General features: G+C 44.3%; 1 protein-coding gene across 1 annotated transcript in view; it reads left to right on the forward strand.

Moving 5' to 3' along the window:
- Positions 1-430: 430 nt before the first annotated feature.
- The window catches only part of KCNH1 (potassium voltage-gated channel subfamily H member 1), a 128,720-nt gene continuing 107,183 nt past the window's right edge, over positions 431-21,967 (forward strand). Inside the window, exons 1-3 of the mRNA XM_088667061.1 lie at positions 431-518; positions 17,166-17,289; positions 19,883-19,989. Of these exons, the coding sequence (XP_088523187.1) occupies positions 431-518; positions 17,166-17,289; positions 19,883-19,989 (319 nt within the window). The remainder of the gene's footprint in view (positions 519-17,165; positions 17,290-19,882; positions 19,990-21,967) is intronic.

The following is a 21,967-nucleotide window of genomic DNA, read 5'->3' on the forward strand; positions in this document are numbered from 1 at the left end:
AGCTAGTATTTTTCTCTCTAGTTCGTGAATTGTCTGAGCAAGACTGGGCGGGTAATACACCCTAATAAACATTCATTAGAAGGGAAATTTGTGGACAAGAACCACTGAATCTTGGTTGTGTATTATAAACAAATCCATAGTTGCCAACAGCAATAAAAGAGATTGCTTTCCCCCCGTTTTGTATTTCTGCTGTATTTCATCAGTTGTCAGTCTCTCCCTTCTGATTTTCCAGTAAACATGATGAGTTAGCCTGCTATTGTGTATATATACGTAATTTTAGTTTAGTGAAATAAGGGATTTATTTAAACGACTCTTCCCTATCCAGCCCCATAAGGCATGCCTGAATTCAGGTCAATGCACATTCGGGGTCCAACTAGACAAGAAAAGTAATGGTGGATCTGATAATCTGGTCCAGCATTCTGTTCTCACAATGGCCAGCACAGTGGGAAGCCCGCAAAAAGGAACTGAGCGCAACAGCGCTGTCGCCACTTGTGCTTCTCACAAACTGGGATTCAGAGGTAATGCACAGCCATCACGACTAGTAGCTAATCTTATCACCCATGAATTGTAAAGCTGTCCAAGTTGGAGTTTGCAGTGGGCCATCACCAAATCTTGTGGCAGTGAATTCTGTAGTTTCTGTGCTGTGTGAATCATAGAATCGTAGAGTTTGGATGGTCCTGGAAATGCAGGAATCTCAGCTAAACTATCCATGACAGGTGGCCATCATTGGATGGCCTTAAAACATCTGCTTAAAAATGGCCAAGAAAGGGGAGTCCGCAGTCCCCCAAGGGAGTCTGTTCCAATATCAAGCAGCTCTTACTGTCAGAAAGTTCTTCCTGATGTTTAGTCGGAATATGCTTTCTTGTAACTTGTGGCCTCAAGAGGGTCCTACCCTCCAGAGCAGGAGAAAAGCTTGTTCCCTCTTCCATGTGACAGCCCCTGAGAGATTGAAGATGGCTATCATTTCTCCTCTCAGTCTCCTCTTTCCCAAGCTATACATACCCAGCTCCTTCAACTGTTCCTCATATGGCTTGGTTTCCAGGCCCCTGATCGTCTTCATTTCGTCTGTCCTGAATGGTCCAACATTCAGCTTCACTAGATGATCCTGGGTCCTATCCAGTATCATAGGAAAAGGAAAAAAGTGTATCTGATATACCAAGCAGCTGCTTTACAATGCTTTAGAAAAGCCAGTCCTTCTAAACTGACAATAGCTCAGATGAATAATCTAGATAAACAATACAGGCTCTACCCATTTGAAGGCTCCGTTCATCCATGCAAAAGCAAACAACATTTGGAGTTCACTAGATGTTAGTCAGAGGGGACTGTCTTGCTTTTGGTCCCTTGCTTTTGATTTATGTACAGGAGGAACAATTGTCCCTACTCTCTTCCCTCACAAAGGGAAAATCAGGGATAATTCTTTGTTCTGCTTTTGCAAAGAGGAAGCAGTAACTCCTTCATCATCTTAGAACAGGGTTAGGGAATCTTCAGGTGCCACTGGACTCCAGTTCCCATCAGCCACAGCCAGTACAGTGGTACCTCGGTTTAAGTACACAATTGGTTCCGGAGGCCTGTACTTAACCTGAAGCGAACTTTCCCATTGAAAGCAATGGAAAGTGGATTAATCCGTTCCAGATGGGTCCGCGGAGTACTTAAACTGAAAGTACTCAAACCGAACTCAAACGGAACCGAGGTATGACTGTATAGTCAGTGGCAGTGCCCGGGACAAGGCAAGGATTGTACCCCCTAACCTCCTTGCGGGCATTGTGCAGTAGGACTTTGCTGTGCCTCTGCGGCAGCCACTCCCCGCAGAGGTTGCCTGCTAGTCACCACATTTGCACTCTCAGCTTGGCAAGCTCCCGGTGGGAGTGGTGGCTGTCCTCTGCTTGGTGGGCTTGGCAGCATCCCAGCAGCACAGGAGCTTCAGCTGCAGCACACCCAGGAGGGCGGCAGAAAGCAGCAAGCACAGCCCTTCCCTGGCCACCTCTCATTGGCTGCACAGTGCAAGGACGGGCGCCCGTGGATCCTGGGCAAGCAGACGACTTTTCTCTCTGAGCTCCTGCTGTGGGGTGTGCATCTCATTCAAGGACACACACCGAGAGTGTGGCCCCCAGGGAAGGCCCGGTTTAGGCCAGGGAAAGTCTGGGCTCTGACCGGTGGGATTTCTGCCCAGGGGTGGGTGTCCCTTCGCTGGCCGTGAGGAGAAGGAGGTTCTATTCACCTCCTCATGGCTCTAGAAGGCGGCAGCCATGTGGCCTTGTCAAGGGAGCCTGTTTTGGGGCACCGAGTTGTGCCCCCTCAGAATTCTGTGCTTGGGGCCACAGCCCCCCTTGCACCCCACGCTATGCCACTGAGTATGGCCAATCATCAGAGATGGTGGAAGTTGCCATTCAGCAACATCTGAAGGATCACAGGTGACCTGCCACTAATCTAGAAAGAAAATTTCCTTGCAGGCAGAGAGAGGGGGAAAGTTTAGAGACACATATTGCTCTACACTTCCTTATGTTGGTGAGAAGCACAATATAGATAGTAGTAGAGATCATAGAATCATAGAATCATAGATTTGGAAAAGACCACAAGGGCCATCCAGTCCAACCCCCTGCCAAGCAGGAAACACCATCAAAGCATTCTTGACATATGCCTGTCAAGCCTCTGCTGAAAGACCTCCAAAGAAAGAGAGACTCCACCACACTCCTTGGTAGCAAATTCCACTGCCGAACAGCTCTTACTGTCAGGACGTTCTTCCTAATGTTTAGGTGGAATCTTCTTTCTTGTAGTTTGAATCCATTGCTCCGTGTCCGCTTCTCTGGAGCAGCAGAAAACAACCTTTCTCCCTCCTCTATATGACATCCTTTTATATATTTGAACATGGCTATCAAATCACCCCTTAACCTTCTCTTCTCCAGGCTAAACATACCCAGCTCCCTAAGCTGATATAGCTACCTAAGATGATATAGATAGGTGGGGCTTCTCTGTTCTCCGTATTTCCAGCTTCCTCTGCTATGGCAGCAAATCACAGAGATGTGAGCTTGCAATGATTTTGGTGCCAGGTAACCCAGGTTGTTATGTACTAAGCTTGGATCCTAGAACAATAGGCAAGTAGGATCCTAGAATGCAACAAGTGATTAGCTTGCAAGAGAAGACCAATCAGGCTCTAGGAAGAAGTTAATCAGCCTATTAGGCTGGTAGGATCCTAGAATGCAACAACTGATTGGCCTGCAGGAAAAGACCAATCAGGCCCCAGGAGGGAAGCAGAATCAGCCAATCAGACGGGACCCATTGTGTAAATAATGTATATTAAAGCCTGAGGTTTGGGGGAGATTTCATTCACTGTTTTACAAGCTGCAATAAAGAGCATGAGGTCACTACAGGACTCCAAGTATATTTCACAGGTAAATAATGTTTCTATTTGCCTGTGCATTTTAAGTTGGTCAGTTTTTCCTGCTGTAGCTTTGCTGCCTTTTGATGTTGTTTTATTCTTTTCATTATGTTGCACGACCATTTTCTGGTTATATATATTGTTCAGCAACCTGGTATTTTTTGATGAAGAGTAGCTTATGAATACCTGAATTAAAAAATAAATAAAAATAGAGTACTCTGCCCTAATTTCCTTGCATAGGTTGTCCATCAACCTTCTGCCGGTGGCCAGTCTGCAGTACTGGAGCCCCATTCATGTGTGAATCTATCTTTTATGAAAAGTATCTATTGCCACTTACTGGGTAAGCCTTACCCAGAAGGTTCTCATGATCCGCTGGTGTGTATAGGCTCACTACTTGGGAACTGGAATACGGCCCTGATGTGGATCTTGATTGTGGGTGAAAGAATCTATCTCTGTAACCTCCAGAGTCTGTTTCCTTAAATGGTCTTGTTCCATTTCACAATCATAAAGCGATATTTATTTTATTTTTTAAAAGATTCTGACATATAGTGTATCACTTTTGAACTGGATAGTTATTATTTTTTAAAAAATGGGAAATTTAAATTGTGACACATATTGTTTTTAAAAAGTAGATCAGATCACATTCCATATCTTAGGGCTGGGATTTTTTTTTAAGGGTAGATCATTAGTTTTGCATGTCACAATAGACATTTCTGTGACTTCAATATTGCACGAAGAGTCGGACACGACTAAACGACTAAACAACAACTACATGGCCTTAGGTGTATCTTGGGGGTGCAGCAACCTGACACCGAACACTAGAGGGAGCTCTTTCCATACAGCTTTCCTGAGCATGTATTTCTCTCTTTTTCTTTAGTGGTTCACTTTCTGCTTTACAGTGAGAAGAGATCAAAGAGGCAAATACTGAGTGTTTACAAGGTGCTGCATTTGCACAAACCCGGCAACGCATTTTGAAAGCGAGGCCCTCATCCCAACATTTTGCTTCAATGAAAAAACACTCCCCAGCTTTCCCCTTAACATTATTTCATAATTAAAATCACCTTCTTTTAACTTGGGACTATTTCCCAATATACTTGCAATGACTCTTCCCAATAAAGCAAGAAGGGAACTCAACAAATGTAACCAAGAGAAATGCATATAGCAAATTTAGAAATAATAAGCGGAGATATAGTAATCTCACCGTAGTAGAGAAGACTGTGATCAGATGGTGTTTGTGTCTGTTCAATCTGTTGATGGACAGATCCAAAGTTTCTTTCTCTCCCTCCTTAAGCACTTTTAAATATTCTTTTGTAGCTTTAAATGAGGCTTGGAGTAAACAGCCCATCAGATAGCGTATTGTGCTCTGTAATGTACAAAACTTGAGCACCCCACATAGCAGAGGTTTATGAAATTATGCAAAGGTAGTGAACAGAGAGGTTTTTCTTAATAATAAAAATATATTAATAATAATCATAATAATAAATCTATACCCCAGCCACTCTGGACAGCTCCCAACAGAATATTAAAAACATGATAAAACATCAAACATTAAAAACTCAGCCAGATGTGCGGGGTATGAATAATATATTATTATTATAAATTATTATTATAGTACTCACTCACTCCTATTTCCAAGACCCTGCACTTGCAGTAAGTTATTAAGTATTATGGGTGTGTGGTGAAGTATTTGCTACATTCCCGTTAAATATCCTGCATTGGGATGGAGACGTGAGCCTGTGGCAACTGGTGAGCGCAAGTAGACCTGAGTGTGTTTTCAAGCTGAGTCAGTCAGGGAGGTTTGCAGGGGTGTAGGAAGGGAGGGGCGATAGGGGCGCTTTGCCCCGGGCAGCGCAGGCGAGGGCGCCATCGCGGCTGTGCCCCCACCCGCGCCGGGTGCCCCGCCCCCAGAATGTGCAGCCCGCCCCTAGAACACGCGCCATGCCCCCCAGAATGCCCCCGCCTGCTCTTCACCCCCCGGTGCCGGAGCATGAAGCTCTGCCACTGGAGGTTTGTCCGTTTAACACGATGGAACATTTTATTTTCAAATGACATCCCCACCTCCTCAGTTTGAAGTGTGTATGGTGCAGCCCTGAGTGTCTTGCTGCCTCATCCTGCTTCACTCTGCAGACTTGCTCTTAAAAAATATAAATATCTGCATGCTGCTTCCTTGAGAGAGGTTTTGGGCCCTAAGAAAAGCAGTGCTCATGGATTATTATTATTATTACTATTACTATTATTACCGTATTATAATGTTATTGAATTTATATACCACCCTATACCTGGGGGACCCACCCTTCCTCCCAAAGGAGCCCAGAGTGGCAAACATATCAGCTTCAAAACAATAAAATAAAAACAATCCATCTAAAAACAATCACTTAGCTAATCATTTCATGGTTGCCATGAACAGAATTTGGTTTTTAACAATTAATCTGAAAGTTAATAAAGAGCGGAACAGACTGTACCTCACTGGAGAGAGCTTTCCACAAACGGGGCTGTCACCAAAAAGGCCCTGCCATGGTCAATGCCAACAGAAGCAACAGGCAGAGTAGGGCAACCAGCTCAGGCGGCTTTTGCAAGGGGGCAAGTTGCATGTCTGTGCCATGCCTGAGCTCCCTGATAGTCTGCTGCCTTCAGGTGAGGTGAAGGATGGTGCCCCATCACCTGTGTTGAAGTAAGGCTCAAATGCTAGCCTGGCAGGCTTCTGACTGTTCATAGGATGGGTGCAGGGCTGTCTTAAGCATATCTGGCGCCGTGGTGCGAAGATCCCTCTGGCGCCCCCCGTCCCGTTTTCCAGCACGGCTGTCTGGTGGATGTAGTGCGGCTGCTGCGGGCACAGCAGCGCGGCGCCCCCCTGGCGCATTGCGCCACCCAGCCTTGCCTTAGGGCCAGCCCTGGATGGGTGATGATGGGGCCACCTTTGACTCAGGTTGCAAAATGTCTTGGGCCATACCTATTCCTTATCTCTAGCTGACATTCTGCCTCCTGGTTCTTCTGCCTGCCTGATACAGCTTTGCTTGCTCCTTCTGCTGTGTTGAGGCCTGTGAGAGTGAGGGGGTCGTAATGATTTCCGCTTGCTGCAGTTCTGCTTCTTGAAGGGAGCAATCCGGCAAGGGAGAATCAATCCTTCCTCATTGGTCTTCCATTGAGCTGTCTGCTAGGCAAAGGAAGCAGGAAAACAATGCTACCAGGTCTATAGTCACGGCCTGTGAGGGCTTGGCCCCCTGCTTGAGGCGTATCGCAGGACTCTTCTCAGAAACATGCAGCTCTTTTCTTTTCTTAAAAACCAAATTCTTCGTCTTTTTACTGACAAGAGATACAAGGGGATTGTGTTGCCTATTGAACCTTGACTCCTTGATTCAGGCTTCATGCAGGTTTCCAGATTTATTGGTGCTGTTTTTTATATAGCTCTCTGGCAGCGCTGATAACATGGGCCCAAGGCAGGGTTTCTTCTATTCGAAAGGAAGAGATGGGACATAGAAGGTGTGGGTTTTTTTAAAAGCAGGTTTTGCGACTGCCCAAATTTCCCTTCAGACACCCCACACGAGTCCTTTTGCCGCTTGCTTACACTCCGTATCAGTGGTGGTTCCTCAGTCTTTCTTATCTACTTTACAGCAGCTTAACAGGGCAAACCAATGGCCCTTGCCCCAATGCAAATCCCAACTAAGGCTGCATGCTCACTGACCTGTTCGTGGCACAAAAATACAGTTTTTCTCAATCTGGAATCACTCATGATCATCTTCAGTATATTGATTTCAATCTAGATTGATTCTAGATCCTGCCTTCCACAAGTTTGGGTGTGGTTACTTGACAGGCATTTGAAAACCCTCATCTTGATTAAGTGAGTCATGCCTTTTCCTGACTGCACAAGCCCAGGAGAGAGTGGTGATTGCAATCTTGGTATATGATGCTCACCCACAGCATCACTGGGCCGACTCTTCGTGACCCCATGGACCATAGCACGCCAGGCACTCCTGTCTTCCACTGCCTCCCGCAGTTTGGTCAAACTCATGTTTGTAGCTTCGAGAACACTGTCCAACCATCTCGTCCTCTGTCGTCCCCTTCTCCTTGTGCCCTCCATCTTTCCCAACATCAGGGTCTTTTCCAGGGAGTCTTCTCTTCTCATGAGGTGGCCAGAGTCCTTCCAATGAGCACTCAGGGCTGATTTCCTTCAGAATGGATAGGTTTGATTTTTTTTGCAGTCCATTGGACTCTCAAGAGTCTCCTCCAGCACCATAATTCAAAAGCCTGCTAAGTACAAGACAGCTTTTCTGAATTCTGCTTGCTCAAGTAGGCGTCATTCATGTGAATCAGCGCTGGTATTTCTTTATGGACACAGGCCCACCCAGACATACCTCTGAGGTTTCTAAACCTTTGCTGCAGAATGCCATTATGTTTTAGTAATAATGCTGTAGAAATAATGCTGCCAGGGTTTGTTGTAGTCACACATTTCAGCACACACCTATTTTCAATTCTTTTAGCACTGTGTGGCAAATCATTCCATTTGAAAAAGGACCCATTTTTTTTTAAAAAAAGAAACTAAAAATCAATCTCCTCCAAGATGTTTTACCATCAAGAAATACTATGAAAGGATGTGGACTCTGAGCAACAAGCTTTTCCCTTTCTTTTTATCCATTGTTCTCAGTAGAGTGGGTGAGAGCACAGACTGTAACTTTGTTCAACCTTACCAAGATCTTTTCTGCATCCAGAAAAAATAAATATGTGCCTGTGCGGAAATCTTTAGAATTATCTGACTTTTTTTCTTCACGGGATGGATGCCCTAAGAAGTGCCAACTGCATAGGTCTCAGTTTTGCCTTCATTAATCAGTTTTAACACAGCCTGAAAACTGCGGTGCTATATCAGATTAATGCCCTTCTAAATAGGATTCCCATATGTCTGGAATTTCCCAGACATACATAGCTAGCATTCGGCCGTTCAACACTGTGCCCGTGTGGACATTCCAGACATATGGTGACCCATGTCAGTAATTACTTAAAATTAGCTCAAAAAGTTGTTGTGGTGTGTTTTTTTAGATTGTTCTGCTGTGTCCAGATTTTCACCTTTTGAAACATGGCAACCCAACTCCTAAACCCTGTGCAAGTAAGCTAATCTAAGGTTCCTCAGTGAGAAAGTTTGTAATGGCAGAGAAGTGTCCCTGAAATGTGGTTTGTTCAACATTTAGTAGAGGTTGTTCCATTAGGGCAGATGGGGCACTGTCACACCAACCTCAGTTAGCCCCCGTACTATTGATTGATTTGATTGATTGATTGGTTGATTGGTTGATTACCCGTCTTTCACCCTTAGTTCCCAGGGTAGGCCACAACATTGAAACGCAATGCTAAAGACAGTTTAAAACAACTCACAATCGCGAAAATAAGGTGGGCCCTAACAGGGCCAGCCCTACGGCCAGGCTGGGTGGCGCAGGGCACCATGGCGCCGGCCCGCCAGGAGGGCGCCGCGAGCTGCGCCCACCTGCTGGCTGGCCGGTCCGCTGCGCAGCTGCGACCACGGCAACCGCGCTGTGCCCGCCCACCCGCCGCGCAGCAGCGCCTGTGGCAGCCGTGCTGTGCGCGGTGCCCACCCACCCACCGCGCTGGGAAACGGGGCGGGAGGGCGCCAGGGGAGCTCAAGACGCCCCTGAGCCCTAAAATATAGGCCTCAAGTGTCAAAAGCCAGGGCAAAGTGGTGTGTATTCAGCATTCCCTGGAAGCTGTACAATTAAGATGCCAGACACGCCTCTGTGGGGAGGGGACAGCACAGAGAAGGCCTCTCCTGGGTCATGACCCACTCCGAGCCTCTGAGGGTGGAGGAACCGCCAAGAGGGCCCCCTCTGCTGATCTCGGCACCTGAGGGAAGGGCCTTCCTAGTTACAACTAGTCTAATGGGTGCTATTTCCTGTCAGCTCCCTCCTCCTCAGTCTTAATGTTGCCCTTTAAGAACTCAGCAGGGACCACTGTAAGCTGGTTAAAACATTGGCAGGATTTTAACCACGCTTGTAAAGGAACGGAAACTATGGATAATTTAGAAGGATAAAAATTTGGATAAATATTGATATGCAGTTGTAAATCTTATCATTAGGACCCATGGAAGGGATGGGGGGAAGTCAAGAGATTCAGAGTAATCTCGATATTTGGATTTTGAATTGTTTTGGTTTCCCCTCACTGTATGCTTATACTTTTAAAAATCATTTTTTTATTTTTTTTAAAAGAACTCAATAGGGAGGAGAGTGGGGGCACCAGTGGGCCTCAGCTACCACTGTCAACGCTACCCATGTTCCCTTACAGTGCGTAGCCTCTAGGGAGTGTTTGGTGTTGTCTAGGCCACACTTTCACATCAGGTGGGATTATAGTGCAGCCCAAACTCCTGGCCGTTGCCTAGCAATGGATAGATGGAGCCGTCAGTTTCCATTCTCCCTGTTTCTGATTTTTCATATCATACATCCCGTTGTCTACATTTCTGCAGCCATGTGAGAATAATATATATATATTTATTTATTAATACACACACACACACACACAGTTTTTTTCTGGGGGTATGCAGGGGTACGCATACCCCTGAACATTTTTTTAGAAAAAAAGCACTGTGTGTGTGTGTGTACACATCCAAAAATTGCAAGCATTTTAGCATGCTTTCCCCCCCTAATATAAGCATTTTTGCAAAGCCTGGTGCAATGCATTTTGCAGATAACTTTCACCAATATAAGCATTTTTTCCCCACTGTATTGCATGCAACTTTGTACACATTACTTGTCTGGAACCCTGTTGCAAAATTCAGAGGTGTGCGAATTTGAGAGATGCTTGGACTTGTGTTCCAGCTTGTGTATTGTTTTTAGAAAGGGCAGTACACATCTATCCATTGCTAGGCATGGATTAAATGAAATTTCATCCCTATCATTTCCCCACTCTACACTCCAGGACAAGTCCAAGTATCTTTACAATGAAATCAGGTTCACCGGCAAACAAGGCTGCCCCAAGACATTTTGCTGCCTGGGGTTAAGGATAAGATGTTGCCCCCATTCTATATGCAGAAGGCAAAGCTTACTTCAACAAAGGGCATGTGACAACATTGTCTATTGCCCCTGAGGGTGGCATGCTAGCTTAGAGAGTGAAGGGCAGGCTACATAGCATGGGAAACTCTCTCCCCCAACAGAGGGAACTGTAGCGAGAAGGGTTTCAAATAAATAGACCAGAGAATGCCCTTATTCTGAATGCTCATGGGGAGGGAATATGTCCTTGTTGCCAACACAATCAGCCAATTGCCCCTGCTTTGATCGTCTGCTGTGGTTTCTTTTGCCACAATGCCTTGCAAGAATGGACAGGCAGGCTGCATCATTCTCTCAACAATATGTTTGTCCCATTGCAAAAATGTGTTTTTATTTATTTATTTATTTATTTTTAGCACAGCATCTCTTGAAAAACCACTGAATGGGCAGCAGGGCCATCTTGGGGGGGAAAGTTAAAATAATCATGAAAATCAGTTCCTCATTTTGCCCCATCTCTGATCTTGCACATTGAGTCACTATTGCTATTAATTAATGGGCCAAATATTAGATGTGGGTACCAAATGCACAAATCCATGTTTCAAAAAAAGAGTATCCAGTGCCGGATTACCAAATACATAGAGTAGGCACCAGTCTATGGGCCCGATGCCTTTTAGTGGTCCCGTGACAATGGATCAAAATATTATTGATTTGATCTTGAAACAAAACTGGTTTATACATATTTATGTATTAGGACATAGTGTAATTTGCAAGCACACACACACACACCGATTTTGACTGCCTAGGAGCCTCCACAGGGTTTAATTGGCCACTGAGAATAACCTGTTTGTTATATTGCTATATAGTTCTTTTGGTATAAAAAGACAGCAACTAAGCACAGCAATTTCTCTTAAAATAAGCAGTGCTCACAATTTAACCCTCAGTGCATCCAATAGCAGGTCTTTAATGTTGTCCTGGTACTGAAAACTTTTGTTCCTTGCCCCTTAATCTGAAATTATGTCCATAGAAAGATCCTGCAGTCTCAGTATTGGACCGCAGTAATCCATCAATCTGCTCCTGTTTCGACGTCCTTAACTGGATATTGTGAACATCAAAACCAATAGGATGACATGGTCATTACAATTAGGATGGAATGCAATTTGAAGTTTACACTGGTTCATATTGGGAGTGAGATAGAGTTAATAGGAGAACATAATCTCTAGGAGGGATGGGCTCCAAGAAGGAGAAGTGGCTTGGCTTAATGAATCATAGTAAGTGCTAATGTGCTTTATTGTTTCTGGAAGACCAGCAAAGAGCTGGCGAAAAACTAAGGGGATTTAACACAGGTTGAGAGAAACAAAGCAGTTAAAATGTCCTGCAGTTATATTGTCACCGTGTTTTACTCCAAAGGGACTATAAAGATCACTTTTCCTGTTGTAAATGCAATTGGGCAGTGGGTGTACATCACCAAAGACGTGTTGATTGAATCCCACATGCACATTGCAGGAGGAAAGCCTTTTATGGAGAAAAAAGGGTGATGGTGGCAGGAAAAGAGGGAAGTTCAGAGGCAGGTGTGTTTATGCATCTTTTATTTGGGTCTCTCACTTGGTGAAATTGCTGTTGACAATAATAAATATGTCGTGAGATGTAATGTGGGCGGCCTTTTAAAAATACAGATATGGAGGCGTAGTGCTATGGAACTGTGCTAAAAGGACATGCTTGTTTCTTTTTCTTTCTTTCTCTCTTTTGGCTGCAAACAGCATAAGCTACCCTTGAGAATAAGAATGATTCGTAGCCTCTGCTTCTTCCTACTTGCTGTAGGCCAGTTATTTCCAAACATTCTAGTTACGTACGCGCTCAAACTGCTAGTTTGGGAAGCAGTACACACATTACATTAGCCACAATTCATATCTATGCTGTCATTCCTTATGAAATACTGTGTTTTGATGCATTTTCCCCAAACCAGCTTTGACACAGATTTAGAAAAGGAACAACTTAGCTGTATTTTAAGACAATAGTGTGCACACAGCACACATCTTCAAGGAACCCTTTCTACACCATACGCTGAGCAACACATGAGTATCAGAGCTCCTGTGTTACAGAGATTTCTGGACGACTCTTGGGTGCATATCCAGCTGACAATGGATGCTACTGGGTCTCATTATTGCCCCACAGGAACCTAGAGTGCATGCTAGGACAATACCCAGCACCTGACCATTAAATGATATCTATGATGGCAAATCTAGAAACAATGTCTCAGTGGATTTTGGCAGTCAATTGCCCCACTGAACTGGGGCTAAAATTTGCAAAGTTTCCTCTAGTCTTTCTGCAGGATACATTTAAAGGCAGAAAGTTCAAGCCTAATTTCCACACTTTTTACCTAATTGGGGAGTAGGGCTCAAAGTGACTGGAAGATATCTTCAATGTAATGAAATGATTAGTGAAGGGACCATGCTCACAACAAACTCTTCCTGCTTCCCAGTCAGAGTATAATGCATATAATGTCCCAGGAAAAAGATATTGGTTTTTCCAGAATTTACTGAAGGATAAAATAATTTATGGGGTTTGGGGTTTTAGCCCATCTGCTGCAAAAGTTGTTGCCTGCATGAACATTTCCATCATTTATTCTGCTAATTGCTACTGTGAAATATACAGATACTTTTTTGAGTACTGAAAGCCAAGTTGGGAGATTATATATAGGTGTACGCTCACTGGAAGAACAGATCGTGAAGCTGAGGCTCCAATACTTTGGCCACCTCATGAGAAGAGAAGAATCCTTGGAAAAGACCCTGATGTTGGGAAAGATTGAGGGCACTAGGAGAAGGGGACGACAGAGGACGAGATGGTTGGACAGTGTTCTCGAAGCTATGAACATGAGTTTGACCAAACTGTGGGAGGCAGTGCAAGACAGGAGTGCCTGGCGTGCTGTGGTCCATGGGGTCACGAAGAGTTGGACACAACTAAACGACTAAACAACAACAACAACAAATATAGGTGTACAAGTTTTCACACTAGTCTCCAAAGTGACTATGTTGTTTAGTTTTAGCTTAAAATATAAGCCCTGCTTTCCTATTACAATAATAAATAAGGCGGCTTACAATAAGACATAATGCAATATAACAAAATTATAAAATTACAAATGCAATTGTTCCACCCCCCAAAAGGTCTATGCCAGGAGTCCCCAAACTAAGGCCCGGGGGCCGGATGCAGCCCAATCGCCTTCTAAATCCGGCCCGCGGATGGTCTGGGAATCAGCATGTTTTTACATGAGTAGAATGTGTCCTTTTATTTAAAATGCATCTCTGGGTTATTTGTGGGGCATAGGAATTCGTAAAAAAAAAATCAAACTATAGTCCGGCCCCCCACAAGGTCTGAGGGACAGTGGACTGCCCCCCTGCTGAAAAAGTTTACTGACCCCTGGTCTATGCCTTTCTCTCCAGTAATTGAGATTTTCACCAACATAGAGGCCAACTATTAAGCACTTCAACTTGAATTTTGAACAAGTTGTCTTAGTCTTTGACCAAATAATTATGCTAAGACACAACATTCTCTCTCTCTCTCTCTCTCTCTCTCTCTCTCTCTCTCTCTCTCTCTCTCTCTCTCTCATAGTTCGTACAAGAATTTAGCATCTGCATGTACTTTGGAAAAGATTTGAATGTGCTGGACTTCTTAAATGAGTTGCTCAAGACGAGTGAATAGAATTCTAAATCACCACCATTATCACTGCAGTATGAAAATATATCTAGGCACACGGTCTCTGAAACTCAAAAGGGTTCCTGAAATTGCAATGGGCAGATCAGATAAGTTTCATCTTGAGATAATCAAAAAAGAAAATCAAGCTAGCACACTCCTTTCATGACCCGTAATCAAGAATGTGATCACGGACTACAAAGTATTAGTTGAGAGAGATCCAAACCCGATTTATAATGTTCTCCCCTCAAAATGATCATCTTTCTTTTGTCACAGCAATAGTCTGGCTAGGCTTTGTTTCTTTTAGGTATCTATTTCATGGTGCCAGGAGTCTTCTGTTATGATTGAGTCAACTCTAGACCCATTGAGGCAGTTGATCCTTCATGCAATGGCATGTTTCAATAGGGCAGGAGTGGGGTGCCATTACTTGGTGCTTAGGTTCCTCAGCTCCTGCAGGCCATTTTGACAGGAATGGGAGGCCGCCTACCTGTCAGACACCTGGTGTCATCATGATACCAGGTGAAACATTTTCCTTTGCCCTCTTGGTTTGAAATCAAACCAAGCTGGCAAAAGTTCAGGGCTTTTCAAGTGCTGGCAATCAGCTGATTGCTGGTACAATGGTACCTCTGATTACAAACTTAATTCGTTCCGGAGGTCCATTCTTAACCTGAATCCATTCTTAACCTGAGGTACCACTTTAGCTAATGGGGCCTCCCGCTGCCACCGCTGCTTGATCTCTGTTCTTATCCTGAGGTAAAGTTCTTACCCTGAGGTAAAATTCTTAACCTGAGGTACTACTTCCGGGTTAGTCCATGGGGTCACGAAGAGTCGGACACGATTAAACGACTAAACAACAACAACTACTTCCGGGTTAGCAGAGTCTGTAACCCAAAGTGTTTGTAACCCGAAGTGTTTGTAACCTGAGGTACCACTGTACTTGCAAAGCCCAGTGGCAAGAGATGATACTAACTGATTTTTCAGAAAATGATCTTTCATGATTTTTCATATTCTTATCAAATAACTACATGGTGTTCCTTCAACATTTGGTGAGGCTGTTTGTTGAACAGGAGTGGGCTTGCGTTTGTGGATCACTTTGGACTTTGGCGCAGATCTGTATCCTGCTGTCTGCAAAAACAATGTAGAATTGTGCAGCTGACCAGCTGGTTCCCAAGCTACTAAAATATTTAGAAAAGAGAAGGAAATCACATCCAGCGGAAAAGATTACTTTCTATTTTTTCTTCTTCTGGTGGTGAGGATAAAGAAGCATTGCAGAAGCCCTTCTTACACATTCCAAGGAAGGATGAAGGGTTTGCAAGCTATAGATAAGGTTATCACCCCCGACAAAGCTCATAGACTGCCACATTGCGCGTGATGGTTCAGTGACAGAAGTAAGATGTGACAATGGTCAGAGGGATACAAGGATTGAAGCGCAACATTTCTGCATGGACAGCATTATACCAAATACTATCAGATGATTCAGGACACGTTTCTGTATAGGAAAGCTTCATTGGTGGATGTCAAGGCATGCTTGATAGAGGCTTTGTAGCCTTGAACCTTCTTCATTTCCTGAGAAAACCATGGCAGCAGCCCACGGTGCTCCATGCCAACATGAACAGGGGGCAAATAAAAGATTTCTTGCATTGCAGGGGGTTGGACTAGATGACCCTTGGGGGTACCTCCCAACTCTACAATTCTATGATGACCAAGTTGCGATAATGAAAGATTCCTCCTTTCATCTGATGCGCACTGCTTTCCGTGGTGGTCATGGCAGGCGTCTAGGAGAGAAAGCACATTTGCCCCACCAAAAGAAAACCTACACAAAGACTCTAAAATGATGCAGCAGAAGTCAGCTTCCTCAGCAAGGAAGTGCAAAGAAGAGGGAAAGAGACTTGCCTCCCCTCACCCTCAGTCCTTCCCGGCTGAGCCACTAGCCTCTCCCAGGCCATGATTTTAAGAATAGCAGAAGCAGCTGGGAAGGGAGATGAGGAGTTGTGGGGAGGATAGCTTTATAAGTTTTATAGTTTTATAAGTTGTATGTCTTGGTTTCTCAGTTTTACTTATTTTTATTGATCATGGTTTAATAATTATTTATTGTAATAGTTAAGAGTGAATTTCTTTTTATTATTTGCTGATGTTTTGGGAGCCTAGAGCTTGCTGATCAGAAGGTCGGCGGTTCGAATCCCTGTGACAGGGTGAGCTCCCGTTGCTCGGTCCTAGCTCCTGCCAAACTAGCAGTTCGAAAGCATGTCAAAGTGCAAGTAGATAAATAAGAACCGCTATAGCGGGAAGGTAAACGGTGTTTCCATGTGCTGCTCTGGTTTGCTGGCCACATGACCTGGAAGCTATACGCCGGCTCCCTCGGCCAATAATGCGAGATGAGCGGCGCAACCCCAGAGTCGGTCACGACTGGACCTAATGGTCAGGGGTCCCTTTACCTTACCTATTGTCTCATAAAAGATTATTGAATATTACTTTATTTAATAGACGTCATTCCATTTTTAAAGTTATGTTTCATTATGACTTTTTGCATTGGATCAAATTATTATTGGATGTGTGTTCTTTGTTGTATATTTTGTTGTTGCAGACTGCCTTGTGTATAATAAAGCAGAAAGGTCGCATATAAATTAAAAGTGAAATGAATTGACAATGTCTGGAAGATAGGGCACAACAGCAGCCAGCGAATGAGGGGGGTCAAACCCTGAGGCAGTCTTGTACTGTTGTTGAACTGCCCTGGGCAGGCTTGTGCAGATATGGGAAGTATAAGAACATAGACCAAAAAGCTGCGAGTCCATTCATTCACAAGGTTGCATATCTGCTGAGACTGATTTCGATTGGATGGTTTGAGTATGGGGAGGGAAATTTAAAATATACTTTTGTAGACTTGGTGTGTGTGTGTGTGTGTGTGTGTGTGTGTGTGTGTGTAAGCACTGGGAGCTAGAGCATTGCTGATCTGGATGTCAATCTGGCCCTTGAATGGAATAAGGAAGAGCCTCAAAGAGCTGGGAACTGCTTTGCCCCCAGAGTGAGTGTGCATGCATGCATGTGGGGTGGGAGTCTGTGGTCTAACCCATTACAGTGCCATGCAGCTGTTTTATCTAACAAATGTCTTCTTTTTCAAGCAGATACCAATTTTGTCCTGGGCAATGCCCAGATAGTGGATTGGCCCATTGTGTACAGCAATGATGGATTTTGCAAGCTCTCGGGGTACCACAGAGCAGAAGTTATGCAAAAAAGCAGCACCTGCAGGTATTTCAGGGCAGATTTGCTTTCTGTTCAGTAACTTGCAAACGTTGCTTTGTTCTTGCTCGGGTTGAATGAAAACAATCGGATCAGCCCACTGTTCAGTTTAGTCTTCCCCAGGCTGTAGAAACCACAGCTGCAATTTGGGGCTGAGAGAGCAGGACTTATTCAGGAGGGAGCTTTTAGGATAGGGATGAGGAACCTGTAGCCCTTTAAATGTTGCTGGGCTCCATCTCCCAGCCACCCCAGCTAGCATGGCCAAACAAAAGCCAGGGGTGATGGGAGTTGTAGTTTAACAGCATCTGGAGGGCCCCAGCTTCCTCATCCCTCCGAGTGTTAGATAATGTGCAGGTTCATCCTGTTTGGCACCAGTAAACCACATAGGAAGGATCACGAAACTAGCAAGATCAAAATGGTCATGGCCTTTCTGTACTCTCTCCTTCTTTTAAAGTACTTAGCCAGAAAATAAAAAAATATATATTCCATTTTGTGCTCACAGCAATCTTGTGGCTACGTTACTTTGAGAGGCCTTGCCTCACCCAAGGTTGCCTAGATCAGTGTTTCCCAACCTTGGGTCTCCAGCTGTTTTTGGACTACAATTCCCATCATCCCTGACTAGCTAGTCTTGCTAGCTAGCGATGATGGGAGTTGTAGTCCAAAAAGAGCTGAAGATCCAACATTGGGAAACAGTGGCCTAGATAACTAAACTGGAACCTGCACCTGAGTTTCCCTTGCCAAAGTCCAAAATTTTGCTTACTACACTGGTGGCCTTCAAGTCATGACCCATGCTCTTCATGCTCTAAGGCAGTTTGGATCATTGTCATGCTGGCTTTTTTTGTGCAAAGAACTTGAGATGAATGGTTGACAAACTGGCCATCTAGGAACCACGCTGGCTCCTGCCTGAAAACTACAATTCCCAGGGTTAATAACATAGGGAAAGCCATCTAGACCAATAGCTCACCTGGTCCAGGATCCTGTTCTCACAGTGGCCAACCAGATGCCTATGGGACATTCTCAAGCAGGACCTGAGCACTCTCGCCTCCTGTGGTTTCTAGCATCTGGTATTCAGAAACATGGCGACTGTCAATGACTAGGCAGAACATAGTTATCATGGCTAGTAGACATTGATAGCCTTTTCCCAGTTTTCTGAGAAGAATTTTTTTTAAAATGTGCAGGTACATACATACACACACACACACACACATACAGAGGGAGAGAGAAATGGTGCAACAAAAAGAAGAGAATATAGTGTTGGGGACCATGCTGAGGAGGGCTGCACAGATGAGGAATGGTGGGTGCTTCCCCCTCTCCCTGCTCCTGATCAGGATCCTGAATCTTCCCAGGAGCAGTGGGACAGTATTGATTTGGAACTGTGGTTAGCAGAGGGACATAGTTCAGAAGACAAAAGTTGGGAGGAACTGGGGGGGGGGGTGAACAGCTAGGAGAAGAAGAACTGGGAGACAGAGATAGTTAACAGACTCTGGTTTGCTGGAAAGTGTCCAGCCACCCAGTCCAAGGTCAAGGAGATTAGATAGGGTAGCTGCACAGAAGGCATGGTGGTTGCGAGATCAGGTTGCAAGCAGCAGAAGTGACTAAGGGGGAAGTGGGTGGAAACCTTAATTGGGAGCACCTTTACTCTGAGATGGACTCTTTGTTCTTGAGCTGGGATCATTAAAACAAAACAAAACAAAAAAATCCTTCCAGTAGCACCTTAGAGACCAACTAAGTTTGTTATTGGTTCTAGTTACAAGTAGGTAGCTGTGTTGGTTTGGCGTAGTTGAAACAAAATAATTTTTCTTCTTCTTCCAGTAGCACCTTAGAGACCAACTAAGTTTGTCATTGGTATGAGCTTTCATGTGCATGCACGAAAGAAGTGTGCATGCACACGAAAGCTCATACCAATGACAAACTTAGTTGGTCTCTAAGGTGCTATTGGAAGAATTTTTTTTATTTTGTTCCGACTACGGCAGACCAACACGGCTACCTACCTGTAACTGGGATCATTAAAATCTCTTTAAATGGCAATAGACTATTTTTGCTTTGTTCTGCTTCTCCACGGCCAAAGGGAGGGAGGAAGCCGCTCTCCCGAAGCCTGACATATAGTAAGCTGATCTTTTTTTTTTAAAAAAAAAAAGCTGAAATACCGACATGTTTCAAACAAAAGACTCTTCCTTGGTTTGTGTCAACAAACAAGCCCCAGTCGCTAGGTACAGTGGTGCCTCGCTTAACGAATACCCTGTAAGACGAATTTTTCGCTAGACGAATGGATTTTGCGATCGGAGGTTGCCTCGCAAGACGACGAATTTTTCTATGGCCGCCGCTTCGTCTTGCGAAGCGTGGTCATAGAAAAACAAACCTCTGACTGCAAAGTCCAGCGTGCAGCGAAAAATTGCCAGGGCTTTTTTGCCGCCTGCCTTCCCCTTGGCTTGGGGAAGGCAGGCGGCAAAACACCCCCACACCGCCGCACTTCGGATTTTATGCAAATCCTACTGAGAGTATCCTAATACTGTAACCATTAATACATTTTTGTAAATGTCTTGTTGTGTCAATATGCATTGCCTTCTATCTTCCTTTGAATGTCTTCCCACTTTCCCTGCAGTTTTATGTATGGAGAGCTGACTGACAAAGACACAATAGATAAAGTTCGACAGACATTTGAGAACTACGAGATGAACTCCTTTGAAATCTTGATGTACAAGAAGAACAGTAAGTCAGGTTTTTCCCTCACCTTTCAACACTGCCACGTTGAAACAGAAATTCAGGCAGGAAAGCAGATCATGAGATGTGGTTTAACAAGACATCATCGCTGCTACGGGAATGGCACTGAGAGTACTATTCCCCCCTGCCCTTTCCTTGGCACTAAGAAGTTTTCAGGAGGAATGAGTGATGAGAATTATACCTTTACTTGGGATACAGCAATAGGATTTCCAATAATGATGTACAGTGGAACCTCGGTTTATGAACACCTCGGTTTACGAATTTTCAGTTTACGAATGCCGCGGACCCATCTGGAACGGATTAATCCACTTTCCATTACTTTCAATGGGAAAGTTCGCTTCAGTTTATGAATGCTTCAGTTTATGAACAGACTTCCGGAACCAATTGTGTTCATAAACCGAGGTACCACTGTATTGTCAATTGTAACTGGAAGCATCAGTGAGTGCAACTAAACTGCCTTCTTACAGAGTTTTAATACCAGACTAATTATAGCAGCCATCACCAACCTTGTGTCCTCAATGCAGACATTGTTGGAATACAACTCCCATCAGCCTCAGCCAATATATGCTGGTCTTTTGCCTCCAGATATTGCTGGACTACAACTCCCATTATCCTTGACTTCTGGCCTGAGGCTGATCTGGAGGGTTGCAGATTCCCTTGTTGTTGCTTAGTCGTTTAGTCGTGTCCGACTCTTCGTGACCCCGTGGACCACAGCACGCCAGGCACTCCTGTCTTGCACTGCCTCCCGCAGTTTGGTCAGACTCATGTTTGTAGCTTCGATTCCCTACCCCTGTTTAAAGGGATGGATATTAAGCATGGTAGACAAGCTGCCTTTCTGTCATTGGTGATCTTCTTATTGAAGAAATCCTGATATGGTGCCGTAGAATCCCAGCATTCTCCAAAACACAGATTTAAAAGCCTAATTCCAAACCTAGCCTTTAATTTAGCCTGGCCTTTGATATCTGAAACACATCCCATTTTTTGTGACTGCATTCTTTCCCCCCTTTCCTCCCCCCCCTTTCCCCCCTTTTTTCTTTTATTATAATTCTTTTATTTTGACAAAGTAATAAACATAAATAAGAATAAAAATGTGCACCCCACCACCGAGACAATTCCATTGTAACTATCCAACCTCCCAAAATTTCAACACCTTTTGCAATAGTTTGACCCCTTTCCGTTTTAACAATACGAATTCTACAAACACCTTCCATAGCTCCTCAAAATCATTTCTCCTGCTTATTCTCCATCTTAACTTAATGGCACATGTTAATTTATTATTAATAGCTATATCCCACACCTTGACTGCTGTGTGTGTGTGTTGTATTTTTAATGGTAGCCCACACTGGGACCTTAGGGTGAAGAGGGGGTAATCAATTAAAATCATCATCATCATCATCATCATCATCATTATCATCTGAAGGACAGGGGACATTTATTTTACAGTCATACCTTGGTTTACAACCGTCTCGGTTTACAACCACCTCGGTCTACAAACACTGTGGACCCATCTAGAACGGATTAATTCACTTTCTATTACTTTCAATGGGAAAGTTCGCTTCAGGTTAAGTACGCTTCAGTTTAAGTACAGACTTCCAGAACCAATTATACTCATACTTCGGGTTAAGTACGCTTCAGGTTGAGTACTCCACGGACCCGTCTGGAACGGATTAATCCACTTTCCATTACTTTCAATGGGAAAGTTCACTTCAGGTTAAGTATGCTTCAGGTTGAGTACTCCATGGACCCGTCTGGAACGGATTAATCCACTTTCCATTACTTTCAGTGGGAAAGTTCGCTTCAGGTTAAGTACGCTCCAGGTTAGGTACAGACTTCCGGAACCAATTGTGGTTGTAAACAGAGGTACCACTGTATTTGGGTCTTCCAGCTTCCTCCCACAGGAGGCGCTGATGGTCACTAACATGGATGGCTTTAGAAGAAGATTAGACAAACCCATGGAGGACAGGGC

This window comes from Zootoca vivipara, chromosome 3, assembly GCF_965207765.1.
Source record: "Zootoca vivipara chromosome 3, rZooViv2.hap1.1, whole genome shotgun sequence".
NCBI lineage: Eukaryota > Metazoa > Chordata > Lepidosauria > Squamata > Lacertidae > Zootoca > Zootoca vivipara.